Source organism: Corvus brachyrhynchos, unplaced genomic scaffold (genome assembly GCF_000691975.1).
Source record: "Corvus brachyrhynchos isolate BGI_N302 unplaced genomic scaffold, ASM69197v1 scaffold101, whole genome shotgun sequence".
NCBI classification, from domain to species: domain Eukaryota; kingdom Metazoa; phylum Chordata; class Aves; order Passeriformes; family Corvidae; genus Corvus; species Corvus brachyrhynchos.
In genome coordinates, this window is record NW_008237239.1 from 10,888,323 (window position 1) to 10,904,436 (window position 16,114).

At 37.5% G+C, this 16,114-nt stretch overlaps 1 protein-coding gene across 1 annotated transcript in view; it reads right to left on the reverse strand.

Moving 5' to 3' along the window:
• The window catches only part of PKN2 (protein kinase N2), a 52,168-nt gene that overhangs the window by 2,617 nt on the left and 33,437 nt on the right, over positions 1-16,114 (reverse strand). The window contains exons 4-20 of the mRNA XM_008630296.2: positions 15,859-15,976; positions 14,159-14,304; positions 13,850-14,063; positions 10,862-11,047; positions 10,465-10,574; positions 8,408-8,551; positions 8,194-8,269; positions 7,695-7,869; positions 7,320-7,449; positions 6,722-6,858; positions 6,555-6,630; positions 6,381-6,472; positions 5,229-5,405; positions 4,584-4,646; positions 4,412-4,488; positions 2,920-3,062; positions 1,554-1,661 (exon numbers count right to left, since the gene is read on the reverse strand). Of these exons, the coding sequence (XP_008628518.1) occupies positions 1,554-1,661; positions 2,920-3,062; positions 4,412-4,488; positions 4,584-4,646; positions 5,229-5,405; positions 6,381-6,472; positions 6,555-6,630; positions 6,722-6,858; positions 7,320-7,449; positions 7,695-7,869; positions 8,194-8,269; positions 8,408-8,551; positions 10,465-10,574; positions 10,862-11,047; positions 13,850-14,063; positions 14,159-14,304; positions 15,859-15,976 (2,172 nt within the window). The remainder of the gene's footprint in view (positions 1-1,553; positions 1,662-2,919; positions 3,063-4,411; positions 4,489-4,583; positions 4,647-5,228; positions 5,406-6,380; positions 6,473-6,554; positions 6,631-6,721; positions 6,859-7,319; positions 7,450-7,694; positions 7,870-8,193; positions 8,270-8,407; positions 8,552-10,464; positions 10,575-10,861; positions 11,048-13,849; positions 14,064-14,158; positions 14,305-15,858; positions 15,977-16,114) is intronic.

Here is a 16,114-nt window from a genome sequence, read left to right on the forward strand (position 1 = left end):
GAAAATCAGGGAGAGGGATAGGAAGGAGGAAGGATGAGTGTTACTATGTAAGAGGCAACACCACGATGAGGTGGACAGTGAAATTCATACTGCCTGACCTATGGCCAATCCTTGCCCCTTGAAGAAAGGAACTGACAAAGCTTTAGCTTTTAGCAGTGCTCTTTCAGCCTGCCAGCACAGTTCCAGCAGCAGCTGAGCCAGCACCAGTGCCAGAGCAGACTCATCTGTCTCCCTGCAGAGCTGTGCTGCCATGTCTTGGTACTGGAGGTGATCTGGGACAAGGGCTCAGTACGAAGCTCAGAGTGTGAAGTTCCTCTTTGCTGTGAGGGTACAAATTTACATAAGCCAGTGGTTCTTGCTCGGCTCAGAGAAGAGATTACTCTGCTGTCTCAGTGCTCAGCTCCTTCACAGCAGCTGATTTACCATGAGAGGGTTCAAGCTGCTTCATACACTCAGCCAAAGGAAAGAGTTTCTTAACTAACTCCGGGAGCTTGATGCTCCCACTTGTGAATTGTACTGCTCTGAGCAGTCCCCTGTGCCAGGCAGGGCCCAGTAACAGGGTGAGTTGATATTCATGATGCAGCCATCAAAAAATAATGTCTACTATATTGTGTATGAAATTCTGTGATGGAAAGAGCATGCACAGAGCTCCAACTAGTAAAGTGCCAGTACAAAGTTCCTGGTACACATATTGTGGGTGCAGTGAAGCAGCACCCTGTCCCCTGTGGATACTGACATGACTTTTCACAGCAAAAATACCTTCCCCAGGTACTGCCTTAAAACTGTACTCTGCCTTCTTTAGGCAAACACTCCCTGGGGCTAAGCAATTGTTTTAAGTTACTGAATATTTATGCTATTACTCAGATAGTTATGTCACGGTTACTGTGCTATAGCACATTGCTGAAATGGGTGCTAAACTGATACTCAGCATCAGACATTTACGTGGGGAGGCTGATTCCAAAGGCTTTGGAACTACCTCTCCAGTATTGCCTTTCTATCAGCTGTGGTAAGGTGCTAACTTAGACAGGTTCAACTGCCTGCCTTTGATAAGCAGGCACATCTCACTAAGGAATAGCACAAATAACAACCATAACCAAAATCAGCTGTTCCTTGCCAAGAATGGGACTGCAGATGCCATGTGTAGAGTGTTCCCTGCCGCAGTTGGAATGAAACCAAAAAGATTTAGAAGTCTTTGAATTAAAATATTCATGTGACAATGTTAATCTACCAAATAGGTCAATGCAGCAGTGTTCAGCTAGGAAAAGAGAGCTGAACGGCTCAAGTTAGGTAAAACTAGGAAACTTAGTTCAGAGAGAAAATAGAGCCTCAAGTGTTTTACATTTTAAAAAGAAAAACTTGTTCCTAATAAAGTGGAATGGCATAGACAATTTCCATTTAAGGTGACAGGCAGCATGGCACAGAATAAATGAAGCAAGTCAAAAAAAAAATATACAAAGTGCAGGTTCCTGAAGTATTTTGTTCCTCACAAAAGTAATTGTTGGAAGCAGGGCAAGAGGGTGATACTGTAATATTAATTATTAAAATGTTCTTACCCGTCTCATTATTGAGATGGCTTCTGTAGACAGAAATCGTGGATATCTCACTTCATCATTTACAATGCTGTCAAACACCTCTTCTTCATCATCTCCAGGGAAGGGAGACTATAATGAAAATAATCTTAAAAAAACTATAAACAGGCTTAAAATCACAATTGAAAACAACATAAACTCAGCTGAATGTTTGGAAATGAAGTCCTCCTTCCCAGAAACAGATACATGGCTTTCCATAACAAAGAGAGAAAAGGCAAGCTGGTATTATCCCATAATTCCTACTGAAGGACTGTGCTTTAAAAATGTGCTTTTACATGTAGAAACACCTTAAACTGGGATCTTCTTTGAACTCAGGGTGTACAGGGAACATGGAAAGTATCTCTCAGCTCTTCTTTGGGGTAGCTATCATTCACAAATAGTGTGGTCAAGACTAATGTGTTTTTTGTAAAATCTTTAGCATGTTGCAGCTCAAGGGTTTTTAAACTGTTTTGAAGTGGCCAGACAGATGTATGTGACACTGTACAAACTTTCTGTCCTTTTTTACCTGAAAGGAAGTAAGCTGAATGATCATCTTTTTTTGAAAAAGAACAAAATTATGAATTTTTAGCATGTGAGCTATCACTGTGCCACCTGGGAGATACTGTTACAAAACAGACCAGAAGGTAGAGCACTATATGCAATGGCAAATAAACTTCTCAATAGTGATTTATTTATACCAGCTCATTTACATGGAACTGGGGCTTCCTGTTTTAGTGTCTTTGGCATAATCTTTCACTGCTATCCAGTTCTATGTGTTAAAGTTCACCTCCATTCAAACTACAGGAGTTAAGAAGCTTATTTTTTCCTCAAAAGTATTTGAAAGCAGAACACTGGTATTGCTGTGGACATCCAGACTTGGTAACAGATGTATCCTGGAAACTTAGCTCCCCCAAACTGTATGTATAGCTGTACTGTACTCTTACTTAGAGACACAGCTATTAATGTGCCATACTGGAATTTGATTTAAGACATAATGATATAATTAAAAATAAGGCAAAGATTTAGAGGTTAAGTCTTTGACCAGTTACAACTCATTGGCTTTTACAATTGCTGGTAATTCAAGCTTCAGACATGACTTGCCAACTTCTCCAGTGTTACAGCAGCCAATATCAGGTGAGTAGCTGCTCAGTATTTCACACTTCTCTTCCTTGATGACACACATTAAGATGCTCACTGTAAATCTGGGTATGCCTATGCATGCTGCATAATGAATACTGATACTGTGGCAGATACAGGGCATATGAAATGTTGACAGGCTGGTACCTTGAGTTTTGTAACCTTTCAAACATTGCTTAGTTTTATGACTCCACTGTACCTTACTAGAACTTACCTCACCCACTAGCATCTCATAGATAAGAACACCGAGACCCCACCAGTCTACAGCTCTTGTATAGGACGTTTCTGTCAGCACCTCTGGAGCCAGAAATTCCGGTGTGCCACAGAATGTGCTTGTTCTGTCTCCAAATCCCATTCCTGAAAGTTACAGATAATGAAAAGCAAGCAGTATTTTCTGCCATTCCACAACCTATTCCTCCAAGCAGAACCTCTCTCCAGAGCAACTCCAACTGATACTGTAGATCCAGGGCCTGTGTCCTGAAGGCTCAGGCCAATGGGGTAAAACATTCCCTCCTTCTTCCTCCCTATGCCTTTGTTTCATACGTGCTTCTGTTCAAATTTTTCTTTCCCTCACTATATGCAGTGAGCCAGATTAAGCTTCCAGTTACACCTCTGTCACCCACTTACCTTTGGAAAGAAACAATCTTACTCTCCATTTCTATCAGTTAGCAAAAGAAAATGCAGTACCCACTAGTTTAGTCAAACATGCTCCTCTAGATGCTTCTGTAGTGCAAACTACATATAGTAAAGTAAAACATGGAGTGTAGTGAAAGAACCTGGAGCAAAATAAGCCCTGTGGATTAGCCAGCGGGGCAGAGTTTTGGACATCAGCACCACCAGGCCTGATGTGACATGACAAGGGGAGCTGCTGCAGAAAACCTGAGAAAACCATTTATTGTAGCAGTCAGTGAAGGAAAGAGCTTTCCTTCTCATTTTGTTTTGCCATTTACAGAACTTATTTGTAGCTATAGTCACAGGACTTGCCCTGGCACTCACGTTTGAAGACCTACTGAATTTATCCAATTCCCCCTTAGGCTACCTAAAAGGAAAAGATATGGAAGACAAGCTACGCAAAATGAAAAAGGAACTTTGCCCACACAATGGGGTTTTGAGAAAAACACTGTAATAGCTACCTCTATTTGGTAGGTGCCAGTAGTGAGATGCTTGGAAGTAACTTTCTAGGCCTCCCTTTTGGGATAATATCTCAATTTTAGCTATAGTGTACTTTGCACATCATTTCCATATACTTAGAGTTGCAACTATTTCTGAGCTAAAAAAATAGATAATGAATTTGTCAAAAAGTAAGAGCTTGGCCTGGATTATAATAGCACTTGATTTTGTTGTACAGTGTCAACATGTTTAGAATGAGGAAACCACCTAAGGCTTTTTCTACTCACTTGTAAAATGTGCAGTGTGCCTTGTTAACAAGCAGAGATGTGATCAAGTAAGAGTCAGAATAGGTGATGCTCACAACCGACAAAAAATAAATAAAAAGAACAGGGCAATGCTCAGGTGCTCCTCATACTTCCCTACTAAGGAACTTCCTCCTATCTCCACATTTGTACAATCAGAGATATATTTTTTTTCCTTCAAATGACATGGTAGATAGACCCTCTACACATCTGGCAGTCCAAAACTCTCAAGGAACAGTCAAGAGTAGGACAGACTATGGAATTCCCCTAGAAAGAAAATTTAACGGCCATTACCTTCTTTGCAAAGACCAAAGTCAGCAATTTTCACAAAGCCTTCTGTGTCCAGCAATAAGTTATCCAACTTCAAATCTCTAAATGAACATTTAAGAACAAAATTGCATCACTTGATGTTTCTTCAGTCCTGTTCAGAACAGCTGAAATTCATCTGCTGGAAATGACTACTTACCTGTACACTATCTTGTGCTCATGTAAATACTGAAGTCCAAGAACCACACATGCAGCATAAAATCTGTTGAAAAAGTTAAAATTTCAATGGAATTTCATCGTGATTTTCAGACTGTGAAGTCCATTATTATTGATTTTTTTTTTTTAATGAGCCATCCTTTGAAGATTAACAATTGCTTTTTTTGGCACGGATTAGTTTTATGCAAGGCCAGAGTTTTAAAGTCAGATGGCAAAAATGCTCAAACTTGTAGCCTTCAAACTGTAGTGTGTTTGCTTGGGCTGGAGGATAAATTTTCTGTAGTGTTCACTGCCATAGTATTGAAGGTTTTCTAAATAGGCTTATTCTTTCCTTTTTAGCCTTGTCTGCTATTTTAACTCTTCATTCAGCTTTTCTATGTAATGTTAAAAAAAGTATCATAAAAATTAAGTATTTGTATATAGATTTTGAATTCAGTGTAGATTCAGACACATTAAACCTGCATGTCTTTTTCTACCAAAATCAGTTAGAATCGCCAACCCTTTTAAAAACTTAAGCAGCATTTACTGAAGTGACATAATGTGGTGGCATGTGGTGATAAAGCCCTTAGTTCTTATCCACTGAGCAAAGTGCCCTTCACTTAATGCCACAGGAAGGGAAGATACTCACACTGCTCTGGGTTCAGAGAAGACATCAGTATGAATGTGCATCATCAGGTCCCCACCAGCAGCATATTCCATTACAAAGCATACGTGATCTTTGGTTTGGAAACAAGCAAAAAGGTTCACCAAGAAGGGATGTCTTACACTATTCACAGTTTCAAATATTCGCTTTTCACACATCAAGCTGCAAACAAAATCAGGAACAATTTAAAACTGAGTGCTGAACCACAGTTTTTCAATTCTCAGAAATTACTGGTATTTTATATTTTATGTTTTTTGCTCTATTCCTCAAGATAAGATAAGAACTTTTTATTTTGTTTCGAGAGAGATTTTAATACAAGGATTTCATGCATTTATATTTAGCTTTCTCAAATGAAAAGAGGAAACCTAGCAGTCCATGAAAATTGTGCCCTGACAATTTTCCTTCCAAATACTCAGATTGCATTAACTGTGCATTGATATAACGTGACATTCATTTCAATGAATTTTTATTTTAATTGTTTACAAGACATAAAGTAGAAAACCAGTGACAGTATTATAGACATCTATCTCTAGTAATTCCTGGTTATTTTTCCTTAAACCAATTGTTTAAGTTGTAGGTTATTGTTCATATAGCTATCCTTCTTCCTGCAAATGAATACAGTCACTCTTAAACAGTTGTAAAAACACCTTCTTGGACTAAAACCAAACAGTTTTGTAATGGTCCCTTCCCTTCCAAGCAAATTTAAAAAAAAAAATCTGATTTTTGGGTCAAAAAGATTGAAAAACACCCAACAGTAGAGTATACAAAGGGAAAATATGATGGACAGAGCATGACAGTATGTTACAGGCTGAGAAACAGCAACATAGGTTCTGCCAGTAAAGAAAACAGTCACTGTTATCCCCTAATGTGATTGAAGTAATTAGAATAAATAATTGCAAGAGAACCCGAAAATCAAAAAGAGGATCAGCTTTAAGTCAGAGCTGTAGTTCAGGCATAAGAAGGGCACTAAAACAAACCAGAGGTTACTCTGCTCCCTCCTTGCCCCAGAACAAGACTACAGCAGCCAACTATGCAGGGAGATGCCAACTGACTTTGCTCTTCCATTCAATTCATCAACTGCCTGGTAGAGCACACAACTGATTTATGGAATCCACGTGTTATATTGTACAAACTGACCTGTCTACTTCATCACGAGCCACAATATCTCCTTTCTTTAAGGCTTTAATAGCAAACATCTCGTTTGTGTTTTTGTATTCTGCCAACAGCACCTAAAACAGAAGGGATAAATTTAAGAGCTGTATCCAGTTTTTGATAAAGCCTTGACACTTGATACAGCCTTTTGACGTTTACCTTTCCAAAATGTCCTCTGCCCAATACAGCGCAGCATCTGAAATCCTTCAGACTGAACTGAAATCTTTGTTGTGATCTATGTAAATAAAAAAAGTCACAAAGTTTCTAGTTTGTTAGCTGTAAGAAATATTATTCAGATCAAAACAGCAAAACCACTGCTTTTTCACCTTCTATCTTCAGGCTCTCTGGTGTTGGTGTATTTCATGTCTGCATGGGGAACATCAGACTCACAGATTATTTCAGGCTGGAGTTTTGGAACAATACTATTTCTGCCATTTTCAAAATCAAAAGTTGTTACTTCATCCTGTGAAGAACAAGAAACCTGAAAATTCAGAACTGATTGTGAAGGCAGATGAATGCAGAAATTTTACTATAAGCATGTGAAATTCTTCATACACCCAACACCTGGGCTAAAATGGCAAACTTTCAGATGATACAGGTAAGTAAGATCTTAACAGACTGATGAAACCTATTGCTCCAGTTCTTTCTGTTCTTTCTTAATAAAACCATTTTATCCTGAATACTCTAATAGTTTTGGAGCTCTGTTTCTTTTTCTGTGGTGAAACCAATGACAGGGAGTGTTAAACACACCAACCACAGAGAAAGTTTGCTACCAAGAGCAATCAGAGCATTCTATTGAGACAAATCTGTGTGTGGAAGTTAAGGGAGCATGTGCTGATATATAAAGGAAGAAATCCATTATAAAGATGCCAATATTAAAACCTTGTTAAACTGTATAACCAGAGATTCTTAAAAGTTACTTGCCTGAGAAGGCACATCAGGAGCCTTTATCTCAGAGGAAGATTCACATATTTCCCCAAGGGAAGATGCACGGGGTGGAGCAGGTGGAGGCTCAGGCTCAAGTTCAAAGTCCAATTTGGCTACAGGAGAGTCACTGACAAGAAAATAAATAACTCCTCAGTGTATAGCAAAGACTATTTTACTATCTGTAGATTTCTCCTAAACCAAACCTTGTGTGTGTGGATCAAGCTATAAAATAGTTTTCCACAACTAAAACATGGACAGTCTGCAGCCTTGCAGGACAACCAGACTCTGCACACATTGTGTACATTAGGGCAGAAGCATCTCACTGCTCCCTCCTGCGCTCAGGGGCACTGCAAAGCTGCAGGGGTGACCTACCCAGCTGGCAGGGTCAGTTCAGCGAGCTGGGCATCCACCACTGGCCCTGTGGCAGGCACTGGTGCTTGGGGGCTGAAGGTGCCAGAGTGATTCACTGTCGGAATAGCTCTTCTTACCAGCCTTCCCCAAGTGGCAATATTAATATTCATCTGAGGAGCTCTGAGAAATGTTTTGCCTATAGATATTGTGAAAAAAGAAAACAGAGTGCAAGTAATTTCCTTACTCATTACCGAAACCAATAATTATAAAAAAGCCCATATTAATTAGTTTATAGTTCATGAAGAACAAACTGAATTTGTCATACTCCTTAGCAATTTCTAATTATTCACAATTAAATGCTAATGCATAATAAGGAATTCAAATACAAAAGATTTCTAAGTGCAATGCCAAATCCTTCATTATCAACAGCATTATCTGCAGGCAAACATTAGACCTCTGTATAAGAAGTATCACAGATCTATACAATTTTTAAGCTTTAAATTTTATATTGAACAATCACCTTGCTGTTTCGAAAAAATTTTCTTCTGCCTCTGGAGTTTTGGTCTTCTTTCAATAACTGGATTAAAAAACGTAACCTGCAGTTCAAATAACGTGTGTTATAATTCAAGTTTCACGACAAAATGCATTCTTAAAAGTTTAAGGAAAACTTGCTAAACTATTCTGCAATGTAATACTTGCAAGGATGTTCAAGTGCTTCAAAGAAACAGTCTTACCTCTGCAAACAGAGTGCCCTGGGGTTCAAGATAGAGACACATGCCATGCCGCTGGTTATCCAGGAAATCTTCTAACCTCAGAAACTTTACTGCACACAGAGATCTCCAGTCACGCCAATAAACTGAGATTTCTAATTCACGTGACTATGACAGGAAACACAGACACAGGAAATCACTTATTAGTAATTGTTCTGCAAGAGTTACCACAGTACAACTGTTAAGATCAAGCAACTCAAGGATCAAGATGCAGAGCAGTTACTTTAACTGGCTGTCAGAGCTAACCAGTCAGACTGAACAAGCTCTCATTAGGGTGATCACAGCATTTCACTTCAGTTCAGATGTGATCTCCAGTGTACAAATACAAGCATAGGTGTAAAATTTCCCCTGAGAGTAGAAGCAGAAAGCCACAGTCACCAGACTTTTTGGGTCAGTCTAACAACACTGCTTGATTGAGATGTATTAGCTCAAGCTCTGACAACAAAGTCTAACTTGTGTTCAGAAACCCCAATTTTAGTAGTTTCCACATTACTTGCAAGTATCAACTTAACGTCATGCCTGCAGACATTTTAGTACCTGCATGTACACAATGATGAAAAACCATATAGAGTATCTCTAGAAACGCATACACTTTTTGTAACATGGTTATGAAGAGGGACCAAAAACTTTAAACTAACAGGACCTACTGCTGTATCTTGCTAATGTGATTTATGTATTCTTAGGGTGTCTTATATGTGTGTTAAAAAAACCTGTCCCAGAAGTGAAGAATCCTGCAATACAATGTAGCAGCAGCATTGTATGTTACTAGTTTAATTGCATCTTGATACATCAGTTTACTGTCTACCACAGTTATGATACATTTTAAAAGAAGTAGAAGTCAGGAAGAAGCACCAGATGAAACAATAACGGGGCTTGGATTGTGCATTTCAAGTACATAAGGATTCACAGAATATTCTGAGTTGGAAGAGACCCACATGGATCATCAAGTCCAACTCTTAAGTGAATGATCCATATGGGGATTGAACCCCCACCTTGGTGTTACCAGCACCATGCTTTGTCCTGCTGAGCCAGTCTCAGGATATGTGGCCAGGAACAGCAGAAGCAAAGTCCTTTTCTGGCACCAAAAAGCCGAGCTCTTAAACAGAGACCATGACTCATAGGAGGCTGGCAGGAGCAGCTACTACACCAAGTAGTTTAAGTCTTAATCTGAGAATAATTGAGGCTTCAGGGCTCCACAGCTGCTTGGTTTTTTTCTGCATTACTCCTACCTGTAACCTGAATTTCTCTACCTGCAAGTCTGAAGTTGCTTTCTTCCTAGACGGAAGGAATCTGGATTGGGGCTCAGCGGGAAAAAAGCAAAAACAGGAAAGCGGCTTTTATTTTTTCTCATGTGAGAAGCATGTACTGGAGTAAGCATGTACTGGAGATAACATTTAAGCTCCTAAAATACAGTGTAACTTTCAGTCTATATTTAACACTGACAGAAAAAAAAAATCTTTGTACCTTAAAATACTAGGACTATCAGGTATCTAAAAAAAATGCTTGATTAAATATATATAACATAAATTCTACTTCCAGAGTATCAATTCAATACTTGTGCCCTCCAAGTAACATTTAAAGTTATAAGAACTATTAATGAATTTATTATTCCTGAAGAATTGACCAGCTGCAGATGAGAACACTTCTATAAAAACACTGTAAAAATTCTATGACATGGTTTTACCAAAACACCCAAACTGTACTTGATATCGCAATTTACTGATAAATAAATAAAAGCTGATGATCCAAATAAGAATGTAAACCCCATCTATCACAATCTAAAAACCCACTAAGGGTTAGATCTTGGCAAAAATATTACATCAGTTTGTAAGTTGGAAAAGATTTCTAGAATGCTGGCCCAGCACAACAGCCTGACCCCAGGGAGCTCACTCTAGTAAAGATGGGAATACTGCACTTACGGAATTTGAACAAAATGACAGCAACGGGGGAGAAAAAAAGCAACACAAAATTAATACAAAGAATCAACTACAGCTGTCAATGAAATCAGGCCACATTTTTACCCTGTCCAGCTCCAGTGTAAATTTCTGATCCCATGACTGATTGGAAATCGGTTTCCAGCTAGTTTGACCAACCACAGTGTTATCCAGCTTCAGTACAGCACAGACTTCATCTGTAAGTAAAGTACACAAACTCAGCTTAAATCTTTAAGAGGATTTTACACAAACAAAAAATTCTCCAGTAAGTTTCTCTTAGAAATATAATCTCATATTTAATTGGTTCTTATGGGCATAATAGTGTTGTTGTGCATTTGCTTTTGTTAACAGCTTAACAGGTGAAGAAACATTTACGTTTAAAGCTTGAATCAATTTAGTATTTTAAATTACAGAACACATCATGCCCATGAAAATTTAAATAAAAGATATGCATAAAAATAAGAGAAGTAAGGGTATACTGAACTGGACAAGTCATCAGTTTTCAGAAGGTTTCTACTACTTCCACTTTTACTTTTACTGGGTCTGCTTATGAAAGATGATCGGGCTTCATTTGGACTCCAACCAGGTAATGTAATTGATGTGGCTTTTGATCGACCAGGGACATTTTCCAAAATATCTTGGCAGCCCATGAGCCTCACTTCCAGGGTACCTAGAAGAAGATGGACAATGATTTATGAAAGACTTCTGCTCTTAAGTAAACCAAGTGAATGACTAACGACTGATTGATGGCAATAGCTCACATTCTGACTCCCACAGGGTATAACAGAAATATCAGATGAAATCAAAAGACAAATCCAAGACACACATATATATTGAAAATAAAAGCATTAAAAGTCAACTATGTGGGACTCAACCTTCTAGAAAAGAGCAACAGTTCACCAAGGTAACATAAAATAAATTTTTGTTCTGTGTCTCAGAAGTTTCTTTGTTTTCTTCACTTGGGACCTAACTGACTTGGGTTCAAGTTGTTAGCAATGTCACTTTTTAAGACTGACAAATTTCAAGTTTCTTATTAAAACAATGAATCTTGCAGATGGAGCAATAAGAATTTTTAATGAGTTTTATATAGCTAATTAATATTGGATAAAATTAACAAACTATTGAGACTACAGATTTGCGTAAGAAATTGCACACTAAGAAATCACATTTGCCTGCTGCATGCTGAAGTCAAATTTGAGTTAGTATGTAATTTAAAATCATTGAATTGTTCCAAGTTGACTGAATTTGGATTTACAAAAGCTGAGACAAGAAGCTATTCTTCAACAAGCTATTCTTCCAAATCTTCTACATCTTTAACCAAATGAGGTATAGAGGCTGCTGTTCAAATTGAAAAGAGTTTCCTCCAGCAGCACAAAAACATCTGAATACCACAGATGGTACAAGAATGGTAGGCTGGCTTCATCCTGTACAAGACAACGTCTCAAACTGTGACACCACTGACTGGCAAAATCAACTGCTAGAAGTGGTGAAATCAGCCAGTTCATAATCAGTGTCAGCTAGAAATGCAGCTCTGAAATGCAGTCTTCTTTTGATAGCAAATGTATTTAACCATGAAACTTAAAAGTACTCTTCTGTAACAGAAACTTAAGTCAGACTTAACCTAGAAATGATCTGGCAACATCATAGCCCACAGAACAGACACCAAGAAACCAGTCTAAGAAGAAATCCCAACCTGTAGGAAGCTAACAGCCGTAAGTGACAGCTAAGCATTAGGCTATGAAGACAAAGAGATGCTATTGGCTTCCGAAACAGGTTAAAAGGTAAAAGAATACTTCATTCCCAAACTCTGTTTAGAAAAAAAAAAGATATTAATAAGCAGAAAAGCTATACTCTTGTATAAGGAATGGATGCAAATCAGAAAGTTATGTTGATGCACGTTAAGAAGTATGACAGTAGCACTGCTCTATTTTTCACAAAGCATTAGAGGCAAAACACAGAAACACTGTTCATTTAAATCCAGCTCAATACAAAAGCTCTTTGTATGGGCAATATGAAAGTGAAACTACTAAGAACTTCACAAGCATGTAGCTTTGTTTTGTCAATTTCTGTTAAAAACTTTTCATATGTATCAGTAAATCACCTGTAAAGAGAAGCTGTGACTATAATGGATCTGATCCTTGATTACGTATTACAGGAAAAGAAAAAAATAGCAAGCTGTTTTATACTCAAGGCATGATACTTTCTGCCTACAGTCACTGATCATTTGAGATTTCATTTGATGAGAAAAGTTCCTCTTACCACACGACCTTACAAGGACTCTTGGCTGAGGTACTGATAAACCACAATGCAAGAGAAATAGACTTGCTCCATTTTTTTCTTATTCTTATTCTTATTCTTCTTATTATTGTAGGTTAGCAGAAGACTTCCTCTTTTTGTTTTAAAATATAACCCTACTGTACTTCAAAACTAAATTCTGGTTTCAGTTATACATGTATAACCTTAGTAACATTTGAATTACAGGTGGGTTTTTTTGTAATAAACTTACTATGTTAATAGTAGGCTTAATAGTTACACGCAAAATGTGTTAGGAAACAAAGCACAAAATCAAACCTATCTGTTCTAGGAATTCTCATGTGATCATTTACTAAATAAATTTCAAACAGCAACATACCCCCAAGCAGTCAAAAGCATGTTTTTCTTTAAGAACACTGTGAGGCAAATATTCAAGACCTTTGTTAAACTATCGTTCATCTCTTGAAACTTTACTTTCAAATGAAGGACAATTCCAGGTCAACCCAAACTATGAGAAGTTCCTAAGTCACATTTATATATAAATGTACTGGTCCCTCACCAGAGGCCAAGTCTCTCAAAAAAAAAAAAAAAAAAAAAAAAAAATCACCCCCATCTTATTAACAAGGAAAACGACTGACACCAACAAACAAGAGTCTTCAACGGTTTCATGCATGTTTGTTAGGAGCTCCTTCTCTGGATTACAAAGGTAATGCATGATTTGGTAGTATAAATCTCACCTTCCAGAAATCCAGTGAGATCCAGTGGGTAAAACAGGAACTGGGAGAAAAGCTGGGTGCCTATCTCCAGCTCTGTCACCTACTTGTTGTACGATCAGGGCAACTCACCGAACCCTGCTGCAACTTTATTTTTCTATCTGTAGAATGGGGATAATGATACTTATCCACCTTGATGATAAGTACTTGATAATCTAAAGATGAAAGGCATTTGGTAAACGCTAGCAATATAATTCCATAGGGACCTATTTAAGGCCAGAACTTCACATTTTCAGTAGGATTATAAAAAGGTCAACAAATAAATCAAAGAAACTTATCTGCATTTTTTTCAGTGCATAGACACTTGGAAACTCTAAATGCCTTTTTCTAGGAAAAGAACAACAATTAAATATGTCCAGTAAGAAATATAGTTGTCACTAAAGGCTCGTTTTAAACTATTAATTAAGATCAAAAAAAGAAAAAGAAAAAAGCTCTTTAAGTCATACCTGTTAAAGCTGCTGGTTTGGACAGTGTACTATACTGGTTTTGAGTAGATATTACACTTTGACGAGGACTTAATGTGGGTGAAGAGACTAATGAAAGCTCTTCTATAATAATACTGCTTTTGGGATGGTTTTTAGGAAGTTCATTCAATCTCTGTTCCAGTGAATACTTCAAGAGGTCCAGCTTCTGGCTTGATTCATTAAATCTTGCTTGTGCCTTTTTAAAATAAAAAGAAATTTGAAATAGTTCAGTTTTTTTTCCTTAAAGAACCTTTAAAACAAAGTATCAGAAATTGTAATGACATAAATTACTTCTGAAAGTGCCTTTCTGTCGGTAACTTTCCCAGATCCAAGTAATTTCATCACATTTTTTGCACCTTCTGCTACAGCATACTCTATCCTAAAATGATGCCGTAATTCTTCCATTCGGAGTTCAAGAGGGCTTATCACAGGTTTTGCTGCGAAGAGATATAAACAAACAACCTTCATTGAAGATAACAACCAGGTTTAATTTCTTTAATATCAACCCCTTCTCCATATAAACAGAGAAGAAAAAGGAAAAAACCAGGAGAGATGCATATTTGGTAGCCCAAAGAGAAGCTTGAAATATGTCGTAAAAGTGACATTTTAAGCATCTGCATTTGAATGAAGAAATAACTGATCAGAGCCTCAATTCAATAAACAGCTCCTACTCCCTGAAGAGCTATAATTGCTAGAGGATGTGAGGAAAAGAATATGTCTTCAGGGAAGTTAAAGGGAATAAACCCAAATATCCCAAATATTCAACTGGCAAGGAGGTTTTGAGACTTCAACACTTGTCAACTACACTGTGAGCATTTATCTTTTAAACTACTCTGTAGCCAAGTAGATCCCTGATCAGTTTCTGATAATCCCCCTGCTTCACTTGAAATCCCATGGAATCTGGCTTCTGCCAGCAGAGAAATGTAAGAGATTCCATACACTGCCTTTGCCAAATGGTCTGGGTTAACCATTCCAATGTCCACATGTTACAGTGCTTAGATATCCTAAACAGAATATTTCCTGGATATATTCATTTCTGTTTAAAGCCCTAAGAGTAGTAAAAACACAAAAAGGCATTTGAAAGCCCTTTCTAGCTTGAATTTCCTTTTCTTTTTAACAAATGATATGCATAACCCATGTGCTAAAATGCGGTGTTAAGAAGTGGTGTGTAAAAACAGAGAAACCAAACACCTCTTACACCACAAAACAGAACACACACATACACATTTTTCATTATCTAGGATATATCCAGGCCCTGACTACAAGCACTGTCATACAACATCAATATTCAGAAATGCACACAAATAAAGTTCAATGGAGATATACCCATATGCCCATAAGTTTCTAGTACAGTCATGCTATTAGAGCTCAGGGGTAGTTTTTTTGTTATTTGAAGATTTTCAACGAAATCCAAGTTTAAAAATACTTCAGAAATGCAGCATGAATATTTCAAGCCAGGTAATTTTAAAAACACTTTTTTTGATGTTTTAAATATAGTTGTTTAGCACTCAATCTAGCCTAAATACCTCCAAAACCAGGAAAAATTCTCCGTCTGTGCTCCCACTAGGAATAATAAGGTCAATCTATTTAAGTATGACAAGCAGGCTTTGTAGTGGCATCAGATTTTTTTTTGGCATCATAATATAAAGACTATATGCTTTAAAGAAAATCACTAATTATTAAGACAAAAGAAAGCATTCATGAAGGGAAAAGGTAGACCACAAAGTAAAAATGGACTGCATAAGGCATAAAAACGATGCTAAAGAGAGATTGTATTTCTCTTCATTACGACAAAGGTATTTTCCTTCCAATCAGATGCATCTGGCACCCCAATGCACACAAAGTTTTGCCTAGTCTCTGATTATTTTTGGTTCATGCAAGCTTTATCAAACACTCCTAATAGAAATTTATGGTAAGTCTGTGTGCATATGGGTATATATCTATACGGTATTCTGACATTAATGACTCGTATTTCCTTTCTACACCATCACCATTATCAAAAGCCAATTCATTGGTCTGGACTGCCTGAAGAATCTGCATCCTTATAACTTCTATTTTTGTCTTGCTGTCCTGAAGCATCTGCTGAGCTGTTGCAAGAAGTTTTCGATCCTATTAAAACAAACAGACAAGTTGAAATCATAAACTTCTTCATGGAACAAGACACATTGAAAGTTTCAAAATACACATACTTAGGAACAAGAACTAAATCTGTGCATTTCCTTTGGTATAGCATTAGGCAAACTAACC